The sequence below is a fragment of the Ursus americanus genome, chromosome 28, assembly GCF_024610735.1.
Source record: "Ursus americanus isolate L20-20 chromosome 28, mUrsAme1.1.p, whole genome shotgun sequence".
NCBI classification, from domain to species: Eukaryota; Metazoa; Chordata; class Mammalia; order Carnivora; family Ursidae; genus Ursus; species Ursus americanus.
Genome location: NC_142154.1, coordinates 36,791,110 through 36,813,578, shown reverse-complemented (window position 1 = coordinate 36,813,578; position 22,469 = coordinate 36,791,110). Strand labels below are relative to the sequence as shown.

Below are 22,469 nucleotides of genomic sequence, written 5' to 3'. Positions count from 1 at the left end.
CTTTTATTTCTTTTTCTTCCCTACCTGCTCTGGCTAGAACTTCTAGTACAATGTCTAGTACAATGTTGCCTTGTTCCTGATCTTAAGGGGAAACCTTTCCATTTTTTCACCATTGATTATGCTGTGAATTTTGGGTTTTTCATAAATGTCCTTTATCAAATTGAGGGCATTCCCTTCTATTCCTAGTTTGTTGATTTTGCCAAGTGCGTTTTCTGCATCTACTGAGATATGTGTGTCTTTTTCTTTTTTTAAGATTCTATTCTTTTTTTTTTCTTTTAAAGATTTTATTTATTTGACAGAGAGAGAAACAGCCAGCGAGAGAGGGAACACAAGCAGGAGGAGTGGGAGAGGAAGAAGCAGGCTCCCAGCGGAGGAGCCTGATGTGGGGCTTGATCCCAGAACGCCGGGATCACGCCCTGAGCCGAAGGCAGACGCCTAACGACTGAGCCATCCAGGCGCCCCTTTAAGATTCTATTCTTAAGTAATCTTTACACCCAACGTGGGGCTTGAACTCACAACCCTGAAATCAGGAATTGCATGCTCTACTGACTGAGCCAGCCAGATGCCCCAGAGATATATGTGTCATTTATTCTATTAATATGGTTTATTACATTGGTTGAGTTTTGTATATTGAACCAACATGGCATTCCTAGGATAAATCCCAATTGGTCGTGGAATATAAACTCTTCTAAATGTTGCTGGATTTGGTTTGGCAGGGTTTTGTTGAGAATTATTAATAAGGGATATTGCTTAGTAGTTTTCCTTTTTTGTGATGTCTTTGGTAATATTGGCTTCACAGAATGAGTTACGAAGTGCTCCTTTTTCTTCTACTTTTGTTAAGAGTTTGTGAAGGATTAGTGTCTTCGTTCAGGCTGCTACAACAGAATACCGGAGACTGGGGGGCTTAAGTGATGAACATTTATTTCTCACAGCTCTGGAGGCTGGAACGTCCAGATCAAGGTTACAGTAGCATATGTGGTGTCTGGTGAGAGCACTCTTCCTGGTTTGCAGATGGCTGTCTTCTCCCTATATCCTTACATGGCTGAGAGGGACGGAGAGCTCTCTTCTTCTTTTAAGGATATGAATCCCATTTTGGGGGGCTCCATCCAAATGATGTTATTACTCCCCAAGGCCCTACTTCCAAACACCATCATGTTAGGGCTCTAACATACGAGACAGAGCACAGACGTGAACGTTTTTATTAGTTTGCAATTAGTGTTAATCCTTCTTTAAACATTTGATAGAATTTACCATCTGGTTCTGGGTTTTTCTTGCTGGGAAGTCTTTTGAATATTAACTCAATCTACTTGTTACAGCTCTATTAAGGTTTTCTATTCTAGAGTCTCAGTTTTGTGGTTTATGTCTTGGTAGGAATTTGTCCATTTCTTCTGGGTTATCGAATTTGTTGACGTACAGTTATTGCACGCCCTTAGAATTCTTTTTATCTCTGGAAGGGCAGTAGGAATAGTCCCTCTTTCATTCCTGATTTCATTAATTTGAATCTTCTCTCTTTTTCTCTTAGTCTAACTAAAGGTCAATTTTATTGATCTTTTCAAAGAACCAACTTTGATTCTGATGAGTTTCTCTATCTTTAAAAATTGTTTTCCCCTATTTTTCTCTATTTCATGTATTTCTGCTGTAATATTTATTATTTCCTTTCTTCTGCTTGCTTTGGGTTTAGTTTGATCTTCTTTCTCTCTTTCATAAGGTAGGAGGTTATGCAGGTATTTACATATAAGTTCCTACATGATTAATTTTCCAGTTGAACATTAGAATCATTTGTCAAGTTTCTTATATTTAATAGTTTCCAGTGTTTCACAACTATTATGGTTAAAAACAAATATTTAGGGGATGCCTGGCTGCTCAGTTGGTTAAGCATCTGACTCTTGATTTCGGCTCAGGTCATGATCTCAGGGTCATGAGATCAAGCCCCAAGTCCATCTCTGCAGTGGGTGTGAAGCCTGCTTAAGATTCTCTCTCTCTCTCTCTCCCTCTGCCCTGCCCCCCTCCATGCACATGTGTGCACGCTCTCTCTCTAAAAAAGAACAAAAACCAAAAACCAAAAAACCCCCAAAACCAAAAAGCACAAATATTTACAACATTCTGCTCAAAGCCCCCTGGTTGCAATTTGAACCCATTCATTCTTTTCGTCTTTTTAATGGAAAGGGCAGCTCAACACATTCACACAGTATTTATTTACAAACAAAATTACAGGTTAAACACAGTTACACTTCTGTTAGCCCCCTCCATCAAGTAGTCCTTAATTCTAAATAAGTTTTACCTTTCTTACTGGAACTTGTCCAGATTTTTCCACCTTTATTTCAACTAGAAAGTCTATGACTTAATGAAACTGCTGAGTACAAGGTTCCCTGTTTATATTTCTCTGGGTCATACTTTTTTTTCTCCCCAAGATACCAAACACTGATTTCTACTGGGCTCAGATTTATAGTTAAGATTTTTAAAAGCCATTTACTGTAAGGCCAATTTCTAATTCCTAGCTTTTAAATGAGCAGATTTATTTTCTTTCTAACCAAATCAGAACTTTTTGTCCTTTATTTTTTTTTAAATTTATTTGTTTACTAATTTTTTAGTAATCTCTATACCCAATGGGGGGGGGCTTGAACTCATGACCCCCAAGATCAAAAGTCACAGGCTCTTCCCACCTCGCCAGCCAGGAGCCCCTCTTTGTCCTCCGAATGTTGGTTTTGTTTAGTGTACCACACCGAAGCCGCCGCCCGTTCACTCGTATTCTTGCAAGAGCTTCTTAGCTGCCCTTTTCACTAGCAGCTGGGTTCCCACCCAATTTGTTCTCCATAGACTAGAGATCCTGGTAAGACATATATTCGATCCTGTCTCTCTCCTGCCTAAAAATCCCCCACATGTTTCCCCACTGCATTGAATATTCCGTCCAAAATACTTGCAGCCCTGTAAGCCTGCATGCTCTAGCTCCCGCCTGCTTCTCCAAACTCATTTCACCCCACACTCGACGTTTTCTCTTCGAACCCTCTTTTCTGGGGCCTTTCGGTTACTCAGCAATGCCAGACTCTTCATCTCAAGGTCTTCCAGCAAACTTTAAAGTTTGTTTGTTTCCTCCCCCATTCATATTCTGGCTAAATTCTCAACTTAGTGCCATTTCCGAAGCCTTCCTTAATTTTAAACTTGTCTGGCCCTAAGGCACCTTAGACTTGGTTCCCAGACACATTCTCCACACCCCCTCCTGGTCACAATGCACTTTAGGTACCTTCTCCCCATAGTCCAGTCTGCCTCTCAGCAGAGCCTCCAGAAATAAACCCATTAACATCCAGATTCTCCCTCCATCAGTCCATCCTAATACCAGTTACTTACTCATTTATGTTTTTTTCAAATTTCCTTTCCTCCCCTTCTTCCCTTCTTCCTATTATTGTTTTAGTCTCCAATCCTTCCCCTTGGGTTTCTAAATTCTGGTTCTACACAGAAAGTGACAGTTTTTTGAGGGACACCCAACACATAGACGGTGAAGAGCTTCGCACCCTGAGAGGACCATAAAGGACAGGCCATAAGAACTCAGACGCTTCCAGAAACCTTCAAAGAACTGGCAAAGGAAGTTACTATCAGGTCTGTCATCAGAGAGTCAGACGAAAAGGGCTCTTGGACTCATTAAATGGTAAATTCCTTTAAGGTACGGATAAAAGTACCTATATAGTAATCTCCAAGCAGCTCTAATAGAGGAGGAATAAAATTTTGCATGGGGGTTAGGGTCAGGAAAGAAGTGTATTTGTAAATTTGGCTCTGGTTGGGGAGGGGTGCAAGGATAAGGACATTTAACAGCACGACTGCAGGGGTCATGTAATGATTGTTTTGGCTAGAGCAAAGTGAATGACGGATTGCTGAGATAAAGAAAAGCCTTTCACACTTTCCCTCTCTCACCATTATTTTAGGGGGTCAGGAAATTTATTTTAAACTTTAACGAAATTTGACTTTTCTGCAGAATGTGCTCAGAAAAGGTTAACCCTTTTAGATAATGCGTACACAAAAAAATATTACCCCTTATCTAGCAGTTCCATTTTACTGTAAGATGCCTGCCATCTCATCCATACATATCATTGCTTCTGGATTCTATAAGCTCTCTCTTGGCATTAAGACTGACAATTCCCAGTGACACAGGTCACCTTTGGTCAGAAGGTGCCTGATAGCCCCTTGAGATACCCAGTTAGGGATGGCTGCTCTAAGCCCTCTCTTCACTCACTAACTCCTACTCTTTCCCATCCTTTAGTGAACTTGTTGGGGAGCCAGCACCGCAGGGAGTGCCCCTGTTCTCTATTCATGTTCCATATGGTCTGGCTGAGCAACCTGTAATAGGGCGTAAGCTCATTATATATTATCATCATTCTGAGGGGCGCCCGCGTGGCTCAGTCAGTTGAGGGTCTGACTCTCGCAGTTTCAGCTCAGGTCAGGATCTCAGGGTCCTGGGATCAAGCCCTGCACCCCGCTCCGCAGGGGAAAACTCGGGGAGTCTGCTTCTCTCCCTCTGCCCCTCTGCACGCTCTCTTCCAAATAAGTCAATAAATCTTAAAAAAAAAAAGTCAAATTGTTGACTAGCGCTAATAACCAGATATATTTTTGTTAAGACAGTCTACGCTCACCTAAAAAGTGTGGCTGATTACATAGTCTCTCTTTAACGGGGAGTGGGTTTACTTAGCAGGGTACCCACGTTACGTACAAGTCAGAGGACTTACGTGTAGCATCATCACTCTCATCAACTTACTCACGTCGTAACTTTTCAGAAAAATGCCAAATCTCTGCTCCAGGCTCTCAATGCCTGATAGCCCCCCCCCTTCTTCTTTTTGTCTACCAGGGGCTATTTCTGCCCTTTCCTGAGACTTAGAAGTGGCAACTTAAAGGGAGCCCGGCACAATCACTGGGAGAAGGAGATGATCAATCAAAAAAGTTTGGGGCCTCCTCAAATATTTAGCTACCTTACATTCCTTCTGAAACGATAGCAGTCCCTATCTCATAGGGCTTTTGGGAGAATTATAGGAGATAATACATGGAAAGTACTTGCTACAGTGTCAGGCACAAAGTAGGCCCTCAAAAAATGTTAGCTTTTATAATTTATCATCACTATTACTCACATGAGCAAAGTATCTATTACATTAAATTAAAAAAAATCAAAGAAAGAACTCTAATATATTAATATTAATTTAATATTAAAATAATAAATAATATTAAAATAACAATAAGGACTACCAATATAAAAATACTTTGAAAATGATACCATGATCTATAAACATTACATGTTAGATATTATGCTGAATTACCTATATCAATGTTTTCTCTTCCCAGGGCCACAAGCGAGAGAAATAGTATTTCTCTATACAAACTCCTGGGGGGGAAAAGGAGTGGAGAAGATATTACTATTCATATAATCTCTATATTCTGTACTAAAATATTTATGCTAATATAAGCATGAAGAAATCAAATTACTAAGCCAATAATATGAATCTGCTTAGAGAAACAATATATTCATTTAAGACAGACTTACCTCTGTCTTTTAAAATGAGGACATTTACTCAGTGTCTCTAAAATTTGACTCATTGGTCCATAGACATCATTCATTTTAATGCTTTTTACCATATTTTTCAATAGTTCCTGGTTAAATGAATTATCACCTTTTTGCAATAGATGGACCATTGGATACTTTTGGGCTGTAAGAGAACAAAAGAGCAGATGAAGGAAAATGTTCTATGTATAACGGACAATGTAATTAAGCAGCAACTGATAGTTATTAAAGAAGTTACAAGCACTAAAAAACAAATTAAGGGCAATAGATAAGGAATAGAAATCTAAGAATGAGAAAGAAAAAAAAAAGGAAAAAAATAAGACACACAACGATGAAAATAGGCTTAAAGCTTTCTGTGGCTTCAAACAGACAAAAACTAAACATGCAGTTCTCCTTAGTACAGCCCCTGGAGGAGATTCCCAATCAGCAGCCTGGGACGGAAACAAGCAAACATGTAAACAGAAGAAACTGGGACCAGCAATGGGCTAAAAGCAAACTCCACAGAACGTGACCCTCCGGCACACACATAGCACCGCTCAAAAAACCAAAACCCCAAAACCCCTGGCCTCCATGGAAGATAGCACGAAAAACATCAAACTTAACACTCACTCTCAAACAAAAGAGTACGATTTTGACCTGTAAGACAAAAAGTAGTAAAGTAAAATAAAAGTTAGTTACACATTAGTTTACTATTGCTATTTAAAGCAAGTAGAGATTACTCTTACATAAACGGAGTCAGCGTTCTGTGCTAGCACTTACTGTGGGCATTCCAGAGGATGTACAACGGCTGTCCCGGATCCTGATGTAGTTTCATATTGTCCCATAACATTTGTATTAAAACATGTTTACTATCCTCAGACATACAGTGGCGAGGAATCTGTGTTGAAGAACAAACAGATATTCATTAATGATCCTTAACCTGATAAGGTTTTGTAATTATCTTATAAAGGTCCTTACAAATATTTTTTAGGATATATGTGTGCAAGACAAGAAAGAGAATGGAAAATGACTGGTTTGTATGCATTTTATCTCCGCTGAAGGAAGATGGGCTGAATCGAGACGCTAACGATCTCTGAAGGAGCAGATTTTTTTTCAAGATTGTATTTATTTATTTGAGAAAGAGAGAGTGAGCACAAGCAGGGGGTGTGGCAGAGGGAGAGGGAGAAGCACACTGCCTGCGGAGCAGGGAGCCCAATGTGGGGCTCAGTCCCGAAGGGATCATGAACTAAGCTGAAGGCAGACGCTTAACTGACTGAGCCACCCAGGCACCTCTCTGAAGTAGCAGATTTAACCAAGTATTTAGATCAGTAAGAAAGGGTACCATGAAAGGCTAACCTTAACCAGCTTATGACAGAGGGTCCCCAGAAAAATGAATCCAGGTGCCTCATTCTACATCAGTCAAGACCCTACCCTAGATAACTCACTGAGTTAACCTCTTGGTCATTCATTTGTCATGCGCTGAAAAGCCAAACCACATGCACAATCATAGACGTGAGTACAAGTAGGCAGAAGAAGTTCCTGAACTTGGAGATGGTGTGATTTAGTGGTGGTGATACATATGAAGAAATAAAACACTTTTACAGAACAATGGATCAAAAACACAAGTAAACATATAACAATCTATCTAGATGTTAAGCAAAAACTCATAGGACCGAAGAGAATGGTAGCACATGCCTGAACTAGGAATTACAGACATCCTCCTAAAAATGTGTAAGGCTTGTTTTTGAAGGAGGTATGAGACGTGAGTAGGGCCAAATCACAAACCCTTCTCATAAGAGTCACAGACCGTTTCTTCTTGAGGTTATAACAAAAATACAGCCCATTTTGTGTCAATTTTACAAGAAGGCGACAAAACATGATTTTGTCTTACCGCTAGGCTGTAAGAAGAAAAACTATCTGTAAATGCAACGAAAACAATTTTATTGATCCAAAGATTCAGATGGTTATTTAAAAAACTTAGCATAAAAAATTACTTTTTTGTCATTTAGAATATGCTAGTATTACAAAGGTGACAGTAGCATTGACTTTTAGTTAATTTTTATTTTCATACCTTTGAATATTTGTTACAATGCTCAGAAGAAAGAATCAATCCAGGTAAGTTACTGGGTAAGTCAAGACGTCTAAAATACCACACCAGGTTCCAAAACACGATTGGATGATGGTCCACAAAGTCTGCCACTGTTATTGCGTGGTCGCCTTCATTTTCCAGTAAGCTTTCAAGCTCCTTCCATACCACTAAAGGACTAAGATATGGGACAGTGATAGGATCTGGACTGGGGAGGTGCCACTCTAATCCTAAAGAATCCTGTTGAATAAATAAAAAACCATAAATGGAAAATACAAGATTGATGATACTAAATCAAAAAAAATTCCTGTCAATGATTTTCATATAAATAGAAAATACTAGAATTGTATCATGGGACTAGAAACTCTTCTTGATATAAAATTGAAGCTAATAAGGCTAGATAGGACAAGGAGAACAAAATCATAAGTGAATCAGCAACGTCCAAATTTTAAAAAACCCCAAAATACATACGGTAGCTCCTTGTAAAGTAGTTGGCAGGCTGCCTGTAGGAATGAGCTTCTGGCCTCCAGTGTCTTCCTTATCCAAGGGGCCGTAAGTACTAACGCTCCTGGCCATTGGAAATATTGGACATTTTGACACAGCTGTTTTTGATCTATCAGCAGGGATCTGAATACTGCGGGCACATGTATTTTCCAGCAGTTTAGATTTGCTTGGGCATTGAAAAAAGAAAAAAGCGTATCATTGTCCAGATTTATTTTATTTCATCCAGAACAACCAGTTCTTTAGAATCAGAGCTGGATACACAGCAAAGTAAATCAGATAAAGATGTTGGTCAGAATTTGGCTGGGGACTAGGATATATTTTTAAGTAGTCTAATCATGTTAAATTTCCTTTTTATCCAGTGAACTTCAAATACTCAAAAGTCACTCATTTATTAAAACATTTAGTAGACAACTTTTATACACCAGGAACCCCAGTAGGCCCAGAGAGTACAAAGCAGAGAAAAAAGGCACCTATTCCTTCAGGAGTCACAAGCTAATGGGACCCCGTCAGAGAAAGGGCTCCGCCTACGATCACGCCGATTTGCGTCTGCGCTGCCTAGGCACTTGGGATCAAACAGGTCAAGCCAGCCGGCCAGCACCCTGCAGGCATTTTTCCCTGCACAGGCAGTTACCAATATGACTTCACCTGCCCTGTTATGTATATGGTCTATCTGGCACTTCTCCAAAGTGGAGTCAATTTCAGCATTTGTTTTAAGTGTAAATTCGCTTATATTAGGCTTACTGTAAAGTCTTACTTTGATTTTACAGTTCTTCTATCAGTTCTAAATGTTTTCTCAGGTTATTAAATATTCCAAAGTAAGTAAGTTAGGACTGACTTAATTCCTAAAGAGACAGAGATAAGAGAAATATGTTCACTGTAAACTTCAAGTGTTCTACAGAATTTTTACTTTTTTTTTTAAGTAGGCTCCACACTCAACATGGGGCTTGAACTCACGACCCTGAGATCAAGAGTCGCATGCTCTACCCACTGAGCCAGCCAGGTGTTCCTGGAATTTTTACTTTTAAAACACTAATAAACATTATCATATAAGAATTATACAGCTTAAACTCTAGGGATTCATAAAGCATAAACTATAACTGCTTAAACATTTAGGTTATTAGAAAATTTTAATGCTGTTTTAATTAGGGGTAAGAACTTAAGATTATGAATCTATTATACATGGAAATTTGAGAGAGAGCGAGCATGCATGTGAGCAAGGTAGCGGGGAAGGAAGAGAGAATCTCAAGTGGACTCCGTGGCCCAGCGCAGAGCCCAACGTGGGGCTCGACTCTATGATCCTAAGATCATGACTTCAGCCGAAATCAATAATTAGATGCTTAACTGACTGAGCGACCCAGGCACCCCTAGAAATTTTAAATGGTCAGTTGATTTTTCTGTCATTTTCTGAAACATGTGTAATACATGTTAAAATATAGTTCCACATAATCATAATTACCTATTGAGATCAAAATTCCCTTGAACAGAGATAACAGATGTGTCAAGACCAGAGGCTGATGTTGAGATACAAGACTGCCTTGTCTGAGTTGAAAAGGAGGATGGAAAATGCATATTTTCTGTAGATGGGCTTGACTTCAGAAAGTATCTGCAATGTGAATTAAAGGACATTTTTGAGAAAAGAGAGATTCTAGGAAACAGGATCTTTAACCATGAAGGAAAAAGAAAGCACAAATCATTACCTTCCAGGCCGTCTTAAATCTCTTATCTCAATATTCAGAAAGGGCAAGAAAAGGTTGCCACAAAATGGGCATGTAGTATTGAGATTTGAATCATCTGCTGTCCAGCCAGCCATGATCTCCTCATCATGGACGAGACAATCACACGTTCTACACCGAGAGCAACTCGAGATAAGAACCTATGGGAGAAAACAGCGCTTTGTAAAGTGAGCCTGTTGGAGATATTATGAATTAAAAACCACTTCAATCCATAAATCTGTTAGAAAACTAAAAGTCAGAAGGATTCAGAAGTTACAAACAAAAAAGAATAGATTACATTCAGCTAAATCAATTTCAAAATTTTTACCTGAAAGACAACCTTGCATTCTGTGTGCATTTTTACCATTTATAATTAACTACAGAACCTGCCAGGGTTTTATTAATGAAAAAGTAAACCCAAGCACTAATTTGTTAGTACCCAAAATAGGCATTCGTAATGACATATTCTGGGTCTGTATGCTGCTCATTGTGTGGTCACCAGACCAGTGTGGGTCCACAAACTCTTTTTGGTTTGTGATGAGATAAGTAAAGAAATTGAGAAGAGGACTTAGAAACCTTTAAAGCAATTGGTCATTGCTGCGATATCTAAATCTGTAATCAATACACGTTTTTTTTAACGGTATCAGCCATGACAGATTGGAAATTAAAGACCCCAACAAAACCCTGGTCTGTCACTAAGGACAGTTTAAGCAGTGCTGCTCTAGATGGATGTAAATGTGTCCTTACATGAATAAGATACAGAAATTCCTGGAGCCGTCAGAAGCTTCGTCATTGTAATATCTGCGCTGGTCATTTATTTTCCAGCTACATGCAAATCTATTTTCCAAATTTATGCAAACTGGCCCGAAGAAGCAACAACACTCACAAATGTATTTGGAAGCATTTTTTATACAAAAGTTAGGGAAAACTTTTAATGTGTAAAAACATCACTTTTTCACTGTGAGAAAAAGGCACACAGCAGCGTCTCCAGCAGAGGCCTGCATCCAGCTGACACAACGACGAGCATGATGGGCAAAGGGGCACAAAGGCCGAAACAGCCCCACGTCCCCTCGTCATAAAAGTGTGCTTGCAGAGCAGAGTTGGTTTTTTTGTTTTGTTTTGTTTTTTTTAATGATTTTTTATTATATTATGTTAGTCACCATACAGTACATCCCCGGTTTCCGATGTAAGGCTCGATGATTCATTAGTTGTGTATAACACCCAGTGCACCATGCAATACGTGCCCTCCTTACTACCCATCACCGGTCTATCCCATTCCCCCACCCCCCCCCCTCTGAAGTCCTCAGTTTGTTTCTCAGAGTCCATAGTCTCTCATGTTTCATTCCCCCTTCTGATTACCCCCCCCTTCTTTATCCCTTTCTTCCCCTACCGATCATCCTAGTTCTTATGTTCCATAGATGAGAGAAATCATATGATAGTTGTCTTTCTCTGCTTGACTTATTTCACTTAGCATTATCTCCTCCAGTGCCGTCCGTGTTGCAGCAAATGTTGAGAACTCGTTCTTTCTGATAGCTGAGTAATATTCCATTGTATATATGGACCACAACTTCTTAATCCAGTCATCTGTTGAAGGGCATCTCGGCTCCTTCCACGATTTAGCTATTGTGGACATTGCTGCTATGAACATTGGGGTGCATATGGCCCTTCTCTTCACTACGTCTGTATCTTTGGGGTAAATACCCAGTAGTGCGATGGCTGGATCATAGGGTAGCTCAATTTTTAACTTTTTAAGGGACCTCCACACTGTTTTCCAGAGTGGCTGTACCAACTTGCATTCCCACCAACAATGTAGGAGGGATCCCCTTTCTCCACATCCTCTCCAACAATTGTTGTTTCTTGCCTTGTCTATTTTTCAGAGTTAGTTTTTAAGAGGTTCAGATGAGAAATAAAAGTTCAAAGAGAACATAGAAAAAATAAGGGATAACTAGAAATACTGACAATGGAAATGCTTTTCTATGTTGATAAATCCCAAAGGAAGCATGGGACTTTCCCAAACAGAGATGAAGCTGTAGGACTTCAGTATTCTGAAATACTGGATATTTTAAGTTTATTCAGTTCCAATATACACTCCAAAATTTGCAGATGCTACATATTTAACTTTTTATTACTCTACCCCTGATCGTGAGCACTTCAGGAATGCACGTTTTAGAGGCAGCGTACGTAGTACAGGAAGCCGCTCTCTGGATTAAAATCGTACCTCCATTGCATAGTTCTGGAAGATATTTATATTACTCGTGTTGCAGGAAGATGTCACTTCTGATTTCCCAGGTAAGGCAAACTTGGACAGGGATCCTGTTCATTAATAAAAAACAAAGAGCAAAACCATTACAATTCATGAGAAAGGATACGAAAATCTTTTACCTCCATAAGTTCTCTGAGAAAATGTCCAACTGTTCTATTCAAAATAGCAAAGGTAATTTAAGAAAAAAACAAATAAAAAAGGCACGCATTTTTGTTTTGAGTACAACCGAAAGGAAATGGGCTCTGACTCTACGGCTTCCCACAAGCTAGCGGTGGGAAGCCCCAGCTTCATTACTCACTTATGAAGTACTTTGTGGGTACAGGCTACTCACTTACGAAGTACTTTGTGGGTACAGGCTACAAGGCATTCCAGTCATTTGTAATTACTAATTTGCTGTTTCTCTTTTTCCATGTTTAAAATACAAGAATGTGTATAGTTCTAAGGTCTAAAACATACAAAATAGCTAATTTTATTTCCAATCATAAAAAGATTTACTGGCGATTCTCTGTCTTCTCAGGGTCTTTTAAGATCTGGTACAGTAATCTTGTTCTTAACCATGAGGGAAGAATTTCCAAATACATTCTTAAGAGTAATGGGTATCAGTAGGTATTAAAACAACAACAACAACAAAAAGGAAGGGGAGTTCTGTGGTCAAATCAATTGTTGACAATGGCTATAACTTCTTAGTAAAACTGGAGGTAATCTATTCCTTTTCTTTTTTTTTTCTCAGTAGTTACTAAGTGTTATGAATAAGTGCTTCACATTTTTATAAAGAAAGGTAAAAAAAAAATAAGTAATGGGATAAACTACCAGTTCACAAGAAACAGAGAAGACAGGAAAAAGCATGTTAAACACCAACTGATGTGGGAAACAAAGGCAGAAGAAAATTATTAAATTTCCTTACTACTTGCAGCCCATTGACTAGTCCTTGAGGTGGGCAGAGTGACCTTCCTCTAGGGACCCAACTGCCCGGATGGTTACACTTTGCTCAGGGCAAAAGGCAATCTTAGTCCGACCCCCAGGATCCTGTAAGTCTACTTTAACATACAAAAATTCCTTTGGAAACTTCCTTTATCTCTACCCGTTCCCCCCCAGATACATGTTGGCAAATGTCCCCCAAGCATATGAGCCACCGATATACATCTAAAGGGTCTCACTGAGTAAGGGACAGGCGGGGCTAAGTAGGGAGAGACACGTAGGGGGCTACGTGATCAGGCTCACAGAAATCCCAGAAATGCTGAGGCATAAGGAAACTAGAGATAAGGGAACAAACCAGACCACCCTCCCCTGGGCATCAGAGGTGGGGTCTTTAATGGCAGTCACGTTGTGACCAACAAAGAATAACCAGACCACAAAGGAGAAGTAAGCCATTAAAGATGTTATCACCAGCCCTTATTCAAACCAACACGTCGCAAGAATAAGGCCACAAGCTCCCTGGTCAGTTCTAAATAAAACACTGTCAGTGGAGGCCCACGTTGGCAACTCCAGCGGGACCCCTCTCACTCCTGAGAGCCTTTTTTGTATCCTTGCTTAATAAAACTTTATTGCTTTACTCACTCTCCTTTATCCACAAGATTCATTCTTCAACTCCGTGACACAAGAACCTCACTCTCCAGCGTCACGATCATAGGGATGCAGTCAGCACAGTCCAGACTAATGGCCCGATGCTTCAGTAAATAAACGACGATGGGAAAAGAAGAGACCTCTAGGGCTACCACCACTGGTCCTAGGCCGGCTTCACAGAGGGGTTGAGAGGGACAGAGAGGGCTGAACCTCCATCAACCTGTAAGCTGCGTACAGCTGGTGGTGATTGCAGTACTTCCCCTGATGGTTCCCCACAACCCTCTGTAATCCCTCTCTGCTAAAGCTAGTTCAGAACTGCTTTCTCGTACCTTCTATCAGGCTTGACTAATGAAATCAGTTATGCGGGCAGCCTCCCTTTTACATCCAATTAAGCCAGAGCACCAAAGATTCATTTTAATAAACAGGAATCAGGTTGTGAGGTTTATTTCTTAGCACAACAAACTGCTCTTGTATGTTAAAAAAAGGGGGCTAATCACCCGACTTCTTCATGAATGGATGACAAGGGGGAGACAAAGAGAGGGAACAAAGAGGAAGTTAACAGACATCTCAGCCAAATGCAACAAGGGGACCTTGTCTGGATCCCAATTTGAACAAACCACCTATAAAAGGAGCTTTATGAGATAACTGTGAAAATCTAAACTAAATAAATATTTGATATAAAATATTATATCAAAACATTAAAAAATATAATAGCATTACAATTACGTTTTCAAAAAATGAATGCTTCAAAAAGATACATACTGTCCATGTTCCAAACAGACCATGCTAACACACAGTGTTAGAAGAGATGTTTATCTGTGAAGGGGGCAGTGACCACATGTGCACATGAGAAGAGGTTCTGGATATTGTTAACGTTGTTTTTTGATCTAAGTGCTGGTTACTCAGGTGTCCTCAATTTCTGAAATGTATTTACATACATAAAAGTGTACACATTACATGAGTAACATTAATAAAATTAAAAATAAGTTTATCAAATAATTAAAAAAATGTTTAAACAATTTTTTGGGAAAAAACCCCCAAAAAACAAAAAACCACTGGCCCAAAATGGCATCACTTAGGCTGAGTTCCCAACAGGGGCTTAACACCTAATCTAATTGCAGTTTCAACCTTCCTCAGAGTGTAGTCTTAACCAGTCAGTCAGGAATTTTCTGACCAGTGCTTGGGAGTCCGCCACATGGGCCCTCTCCATCTCGCAAAGGAAGATGAAGGAATCTGCGCGATAAGCCCCCCCTGCCCTTCCCCCTAAGGGAAAGTGATTTTGCCTGGAATATCTTTCTCTTTTGCTAATAACTTTCTTGCCTCACCCTTCTTCTATAAAAACGCTCCATTTTGTACAGTTCCTTGGAGCTCCCCTCTACTTGCTAGATGGGATGCTGCCTAATTCATGAATTGTTTAGTAATGCCAGTGAGATCTTCAAATTTATTTGGCTGAATTCCATTTTTTTTAACATATAAAACATTAAAGTCCTTATATTTTAGAGCTACATATGGAAGCATTAATGAATAAAATTATATGCTGTCTGGAGTTACTTTGAAATAATCAAGTAGGCAAGGAAAAAAATGGTAGTACTATAGGAGGGGGAAAATAAAACCAGATTGGCTATTTGTTGATAACTGTTGTAATTGGGTAAAGGGTAAATGGGGGTTCATTGTGCCATTCTTTCTACTTCTGTGTACATTTGAAAGTCCCTACAATAAAAGCTTTTTAAAGTATCAAAGGCGCACATCAAAAAATATTATAATGCATCTCTTCCTCACACCACATCCTATGATAAATTTCAAATGGATTAAATATCTAAATCGGGGGTCAAATCTACTTGTGTATGGCCACAAGCTAAGAATGGTTTTTACATTTTAAAGTGTTAGAAAAAGAAAACGATAAAAAAGAATACGTGACAGAGAGGTGTGTGGCCCACAAAACCTAAAATATTTAAGATACGGTGCTCTACAGAAAAAGTCTGTTGATCTCAGAAAATGTTAAAAAGAAAACCAAAGAAGTGTCAGAAGAAAACACTGGTGAACCTAGGGAAGGGGACATCTTTCCCCATACCTCCAAATCCAGAAGCAGTAGGGAAGCACTGATAAATTTGATGACATAAAATTAAAAACCTCTGTGTGGCAAAAAAATAAAAAAGGAGTGGGAAAGGACGTTACTTTCTGAGTGAGAAGACAAGGAAGTAGTAAGAACACTCACTCATATATCCCTATATTTTTAAAGAAATAACAATAGAAGGATAAACCACAATGAATGAAAATGGTTACCTCTAGGCATAGGGAGAAAATAAGATGAAGGGGTGGGGATGGAAGGTAGACCTCTCTAAAAGTGCCTTGGTTCTTATTGTTTTGACTTTGGAGCCATGCAAATCTTTTACAAAATTAAAACAAAGGAGAAAAAAGTAAAGGTACCACGTATAAATGCAGTATGACCAAACTGGACAAACCTTCTAAGGAGGCAGAACTTTCCAGGCTTGTTCTGCTGAAATCAATTCCCTTAGTCCCTGAAGTGGCACTGCTCTCTTGGGAGGAAGTGGCTCCTTCCAACTCATGGCAAACATCTTCATCTGTTAAAGAGGTAGATTCAGAATCCTGGGCTCCCACTGAAGAAAGACTGGTACGATCAGAACTTTGATCCTAAGGACATAATTATAAGCTTAATTTCCTTCATATTTAAATTTAATTATTTAAAATGTCACTCCTAAGGCAAAGGAAATGCCTAATCACTCAGATGATCAGTTAATCAACTACATCTATAGAAAGAAAACAACCAGTTTTACAACGGCTATTAATTTGGACAAACATGGGGAGGAAATAATTTAGACAGCATTTTTAAAAGTTAGATCAAAGTAGAGATACCTGTTGGTAAGATACCCTTGCTGACTCTGAAGCTTCATGTACTGTTCATTTTCCTCCCTGTGAATCCCAGCCCAGGATGATACTATTAGAATTGAAATTTTATTCTTTTAAAATTTCATGTATGTTTACATTTTATTATTTTCCATAATAACGTAGGTTTCCAAGAAATGTATTTCCAATTTTCATTTTTGAGAACACCAAAGTGTAAGTTAAATGTTTTTCTGGTTATACCAACAATACGTTAAGAAAATCTGGTCAACAGGAATTTCTGTATAAAGCAAAAAAAATTTAAGTATCTATAATTCTACTGCTCGGATAATTTATTTTTTTCTAGTCATGTTTGTGTGTATGTGTGTGGAGTTGTTATTTTTAGGATTATTTGAATATTTGTATTGGCTTTTCTGCTATATATCATTGTATTTTTAAAAGTGGGTGCTCTGGGAATCATACCCACCCAGTCACTGACAGTCTACTTAAAGTTAGCATTGTACCACTTGGTATATAATAAAATAACTATAATGAATGTCAGCAGAGTGAATCCCGTTATCACTGTAAAACATGTACATATATTGAATATTCCATAAGATAATGTTATAATTTTTGTTTTGGGCAATTACTTAAGAGGTAAAAAAGTAGTCTTTTATATTAACTATTTGCCATGTATTCTGTTCTTCCTTCATTCTTACAGGTCCAGTTTTCTTTGTGGTATTATTTTTCTTCAGCCTGAAGAACTTACTTTAGCATATCTCATATAACAGGTCTGCTGGCCAGGAATTCTCTTCTTTTATCTGAAAATGTTTTTATTTCACCTTTCCCCCTGAAGAATATTTTCACTGGATATCGAATTCTGGGTTGACAGGTCTTTTAACAATTGCAAGGTGTCATTCTAATGTATTCTTTCCTCCATGGATTGTAGTAAAATATACATGGTTATTCAAATCCTTATTTCTCTGTAGGTGATGTGTCATTTTTCTTTAACAGTTCTCAAGATTTTTTAATTTTTTCCTCCTGGCAGCCATTTTATTAGCAGATGGATGTCTTTGCTTTTTAGCAGTGGTTTTTAGCGTAGAAGTGGTTTTCCCTGAGTTTATCCTGTCTATAGTTTACCGAGCCTCTTATATCTGTAAATCTAAATCCTTCACCAAATTTGGGAAGTTATTTCTTATTTAGTTCTCCATTCTTTATTTCTTCAGGTATCTTTTCTACCACAATCTTTCTCTCTAATACTTCTGGAATTCCAATTATATGTTATTCCTTTTGATACTGTCCCACAAGTCTCTGAGGCTCTGTTCATTTTTTTTAAATCTTTTCTCTCTCTGTTCTTCTAGTTGGACGATTTCTATTATTCAGTCTTCAAGTTCACGGATTCTTTCCTCTATCTTCTCCATTCTGCTACTGAACCATCCAATGACTTTACTTCAGAGTGTATTTTTTAGTTATAAAATGTGTTTTAAAAAATAGTTTCTATTTCTTGCTGACAATTCCTTACTTTTCATTTATTTCAAATGTGTTTTTCTTTAACTTCAGGGAATCTAGTTATAATAGCTGCTTCAGAGTTTCTGTCAGAATAATTTCAACATCTGTGTCATCTCAGGGTTGTCTTTCCCTTGGGAGCTGGGTCACATTTTCCTGGTTCTTTATCAAGTAATTCTGGATTTTATTTTGGCAGTGTGAATGTTATGTTGTGTGGTATGGATACGGTTATAATCTCTTGGAGAATACTGATGCTTTTGTTACAGCAGGCTTTGTTACTGACAAAGTTATGTTCAGACTGTAATTTGTGTTTCAATTTTTGTAGGCAGTGACTTAATTCTTAGTTTAGTCCTGTAAGACTCGTTTCTCGGGGCACCTGGGTGGCTCAGTCATTAAGTGTCTGCCTTTGGCTCAGGTCATGATCCCAGCATTCTGGGGTCGAGCCCCGCATCGGGCTCCCTGCTCAGCGGGAAGCCTGCTTCTCCCTCTCCCACTCCCCCTGCTTGTGTTCCCTCTCTCGCTGCCTCTCTATCTGTCAAATAAATAAAATCTTAAAAAAAAAAAAAAGAGAGAGAGAGAGACTCGTCTCTGCTGGTTCACCTTTATCCCACGTTATGTGTAGCTCAAGAGCTAGGCTGACACTCGTGTGGGCCATTCACAGAATCTGGGAATCCCCTTCTCTTAGATTCCCCTCAAACTCTCCAGCCCACAGATGTCCTTCTCTGGCTCCTCTGTCCAGGAACTAGGGGGTTTCTCTTGACGTTTCAGCTGCCAGGGCTGCCACAGCACACTGCTCTTGTGGCAAAGATGCACGAGAAAAGAAAATGGGGAATTCACCTCTGTCTGGGTCCCTCCCCACGATCTGCCTGCTTCTTCAGAATCCTTAGATAGTTGTTCCTTATGTTTTATCCAGGGTTTTTAGTTACAATCCGTGGGAGGGATGGGCTTTAGCAGCTTTATGTTTCCACAGTGGAGTTAGGACTCTCACCCTCATTTTTATTTTTATTTATAAGACTTATTTATTTATTTTAGAGAGCGAGCGAGCAAGCGCACGTGTGCGTACACACACACACACACACCCTGGGTGAGTGGGGGAAAGGTCAGAGGGAAAGAGTTGGAGCCTGACCCCACAACCCTAAGATCACGACCTGAGCTGAAACCAAGAGTCCTGTGAAGCTCAACTGATTGAACCACCCAGGCGCACCCTCACCCTCCTTTTTAAAGATGATATTTGCTGGATGTAGGAAAATAGGGTGGCAGCTTTTGTGTTTCGGTGCTCAAAAGGTATCTTTCCATGGTCTCCTGACATCAAAATTTCTGTTCAGAAAGACAAGTGGCAGTTTCTTACTGTCGTTCCATTTGAAGGTAAGATAGATCTTTTCTCTGGCTCCTTTCAAGATTTTGTCTTTGTATTCCATTCCCATCTATTTTAAAATTAGATGCGTAAGTATAGTTTTCTTTGCATTTATTCTGCTTGACATCTGTAGATCTTCTAAATATGTGAGTTGCCATCTTTAATCATTTCAGTAAAATTTTCAGCAATTCACTATTTAAATGTTCTTTCTATCTCATTGTGTCTTCTTCTGGAACTCAATTACATCAATGTTAGACATTTTCACTAAATCCCACATTCCTTTTTTTATTTTTCATTTGATTTCCAATCTGTTTCAGAGTGAATATTTTCTACCGAGTTTCCACCTAGTTTACAAACTTTTTTTCTGTGTTTTGTCTGCTGTTAAATCCAACTACTCCATTCTTAATTTCATATCTTTTTTGGTTCTAGAATTTATACTTGATTCCTTTTAATAGATAATTATATGGTGAAATTTTCTACCCTTGCAGCTTTCCCTTGATTTTCTTGAACATATTAAAATCATTTCGAAGGCACTTGCTAATTTAAATACTAGGATCACCTGAATTTTTCTTTTGTTTTTTAGTTATGGCCCTGTCTCTTGGTATAGCTATTTTTAATTAAATAATATAAAAATTATACATAAAAAATTGTAAGGACTCCAGATGATATTCTGCTCCCCCAGAAAGGGCACAGTCTTTCGTGGGTTAGATAAAGTCTGCTTATCTTCATCTAGTCACAGGCCGAGCTGAGTCAAGCCTAGGTTGTAGTTTTGGTCAGGTGCAGTCCAACTCTGGTTTGCCAACACTCCTAAGGCACAGCTCTGCAGGACTTCTAAAAAGGGCTCCGTGTGTTTACCAAAGCTCCCCTGGCTTCTACCCCCACCCCCACCCCTGGAATTTATGAACTCTTTGTGACTCTATTCCCAACACCATGAAACTGCTGAAAACTCTCATTTGTCAGAGATTTTTTGCTTACCTTTTTAGCTTCCTGTCTCATGCAGGATCAGTATTTGGAAAATGTCCTGAAGGAAAAAACTGGTGTATCTGAGGACCCTCAAGTCTCCAATTTTGTCTCTCCAGCTCCACAAGATCCCCAAAGCTCTGTGTTCACCTCACCTCTCCTCAGTCCTCTAAGGCAAAACCTGGATTTGCAACCCCTTGCTCTGTGCTGGGAATCAACAAACACCCTCAGGGGAAAAGCAGCCGTGGAAATTCCCGCTCATCTCTGCAACTCTCTGCTATACTCTTACGCCTCTGCTTTCTAGTTGCTTTAGCAATTCTCTGATTACTTTACACAGATACTTCATAATTCATTTAGCTGTCTGCTCTTGGGAGATATGTATATAGGTCTATCACAAGCTACTCCATCCTAACTAGGAGGAAAAATCAGCCGGTAATTTCTGAAGGCATGCTGGACACTACCTGAAAAAAAATCTGCATTTTGAAGGCAATAATAAAGCTCCGTAAGCATTTTCATATAACACTGATTTTTACTCGAGCTACAAATCATTTTCTTTTAAAACTGTACTATAAACATAACCTTAGAGAATTTTCATTCCTTATTATCCAAGTCCAAATTCTGATACTGAAAAACCTTATGCATCCAGAGTCCTTTTTGGTAAAGTTGTGTTTAAGGAGCATGGTAAAAAGGGACATTTTTGCAAGAAAAGGACTTTTAGTGGTGGAGGAAGGTAGAAGGGAAAGTAGAAAACGTGAAGAGAACTTACTTTAGATGACGTGGTGTACATGGTGAATCTTGAATACCATTTGCTGGCTTTCTCTGCAACTCCTTTCCCAGCAGTGAACATACTGTTCCTTAGAACATCTAGTTTAGGTACCAGCAGTGTGTCTAAATTAAATGAAGGTGATGAATCTTGAGATTCTTCCCTAAATGGGCAAGAAGGTGAGAAGGCTGGAGAAGACCAGAGTCTGTCCCGTGGTCTCTCCTCGGTTTTTGTGTAACTTCTAGACTTGGTAAGTCTCACCGGCCTCGGAGACTGGGGAGGCAGGCTAGACCTTCTGCATGCCTTGGCCGGCGGCGGGCTTCTCTTGCTGGCTGACTTGCCATCGCACGCCCGCTGTAAATCGACGCTCTGCGTGCGGCTGGCCGGAGGGCCGCTCATGTTACTCATATACATCACAATCTCTTCGGCTAAGTCACGCCTGGCGGACGGAGTTGAAACGCTCTTGCTGTCTTCATCATCCTCTTCCTCCTCCTCCTTTTGCTGCTGCTCGGTCTCGGCAACCAGAAGAGAGAGGGGATCAAATCCTGTGGCAACATCAGTTTTTTCAGAAGGTTTTGCTGAAAAGCTGCTGCTCATACGCTGAATCCTCTTGGGATTTTGTGAAACAGGGTACCCCACTTTTGATCCATCTGCCTCACTGTCTAAGTCTTCCAAATCAAAAATAACAGGAGAATCCACTTTATCCGCCAAACAATTAGAACCATAGAAAGGTGTATCATCATCACTAGATTCCTTTTCGAGACTGTCTCTTTTTGATCTTAAAGGTGGCTTTCCAATATCAAGACTAGTTGGTCTTGTGCTTTTTGAAATAACGTTTGAAAGAATTTTTGCATCGGCTCCTAGTTTTTCAACCATATCTCCAGGGCTTGCTTCCTGGTTGATTCTATTGAGCATAAGTCCCATCAATACTCCTCCACTAAGATTGCGGTTTCTGCTTTCCCAGGAGAGTCGCTGCTGCAAATTAGGTTCGTCGTCACTTTTATGTCTTTTCCTGAAGCACCTACTTTGACTGTCTCCTGTTTCATTTGTACCCTCAAAAGATGATAGTAAGAGCAGCTCAGATGTGCTTTCTGAAAACCAAGAAAAGTGTTTTTAGCCATGAAAAATGTAACGTGCAGATATAAGATGTCTTAAATATTTAAAACACTAGTAATGAAAATGATAATACCGAGTACTCGCTAAGTGCCTGCTATTTGACAGACACTATAACTAGGCACTTCATTCACATTACCTACTGTAATCATGTCAACATCCTTATGGGGTGAGAAGAAACTGACACTCAGAGAGATGAATTAGCTAGCCCAGAGTTATCCAGTCCTTAAGTGATGGAAGTGGGATTCAAATCCCACTAGCTATAAAGGGTATGCTCTGAGACATA

At 39.3% G+C, this 22,469-nt stretch overlaps 1 protein-coding gene across 12 annotated transcripts in view; it reads right to left on the bottom strand.

Moving 5' to 3' along the window:
* Positions 1-22,469, bottom strand: part of DENND4A (DENN domain containing 4A) — a 136,798-nt gene that overhangs the window by 5,047 nt on the left and 109,282 nt on the right. For 8 of the 12 annotated variants that reach the window (XM_045810826.2, XM_045810827.2, XM_045810825.2 and 5 more), the window contains 11 exons: positions 21,074-22,161; positions 16,109-16,298; positions 12,039-12,133; positions 9,806-9,981; positions 9,565-9,711; positions 8,076-8,274; positions 7,590-7,844; positions 6,299-6,416; positions 6,149-6,175; positions 5,522-5,684; positions 5,298-5,362 (listed from right to left, as the gene is read on the bottom strand). In XM_045810826.2, the coding sequence (XP_045666782.2) occupies positions 5,298-5,362; positions 5,522-5,684; positions 6,149-6,175; positions 6,299-6,416; positions 7,590-7,844; positions 8,076-8,274; positions 9,565-9,711; positions 9,806-9,981; positions 12,039-12,133; positions 16,109-16,298; positions 21,074-22,161 (2,523 nt within the window). The remainder of the gene's footprint in view (positions 1-5,297; positions 5,363-5,521; positions 5,685-6,148; positions 6,176-6,298; positions 6,417-7,589; positions 7,845-8,075; positions 8,275-9,564; positions 9,712-9,805; positions 9,982-12,038; positions 12,134-16,108; positions 16,299-21,073; positions 22,162-22,469) is intronic. The other 4 variants (XM_045810830.2, XM_045810832.2, XM_045810833.2 and 1 more) reach the window with 1 other exon arrangement.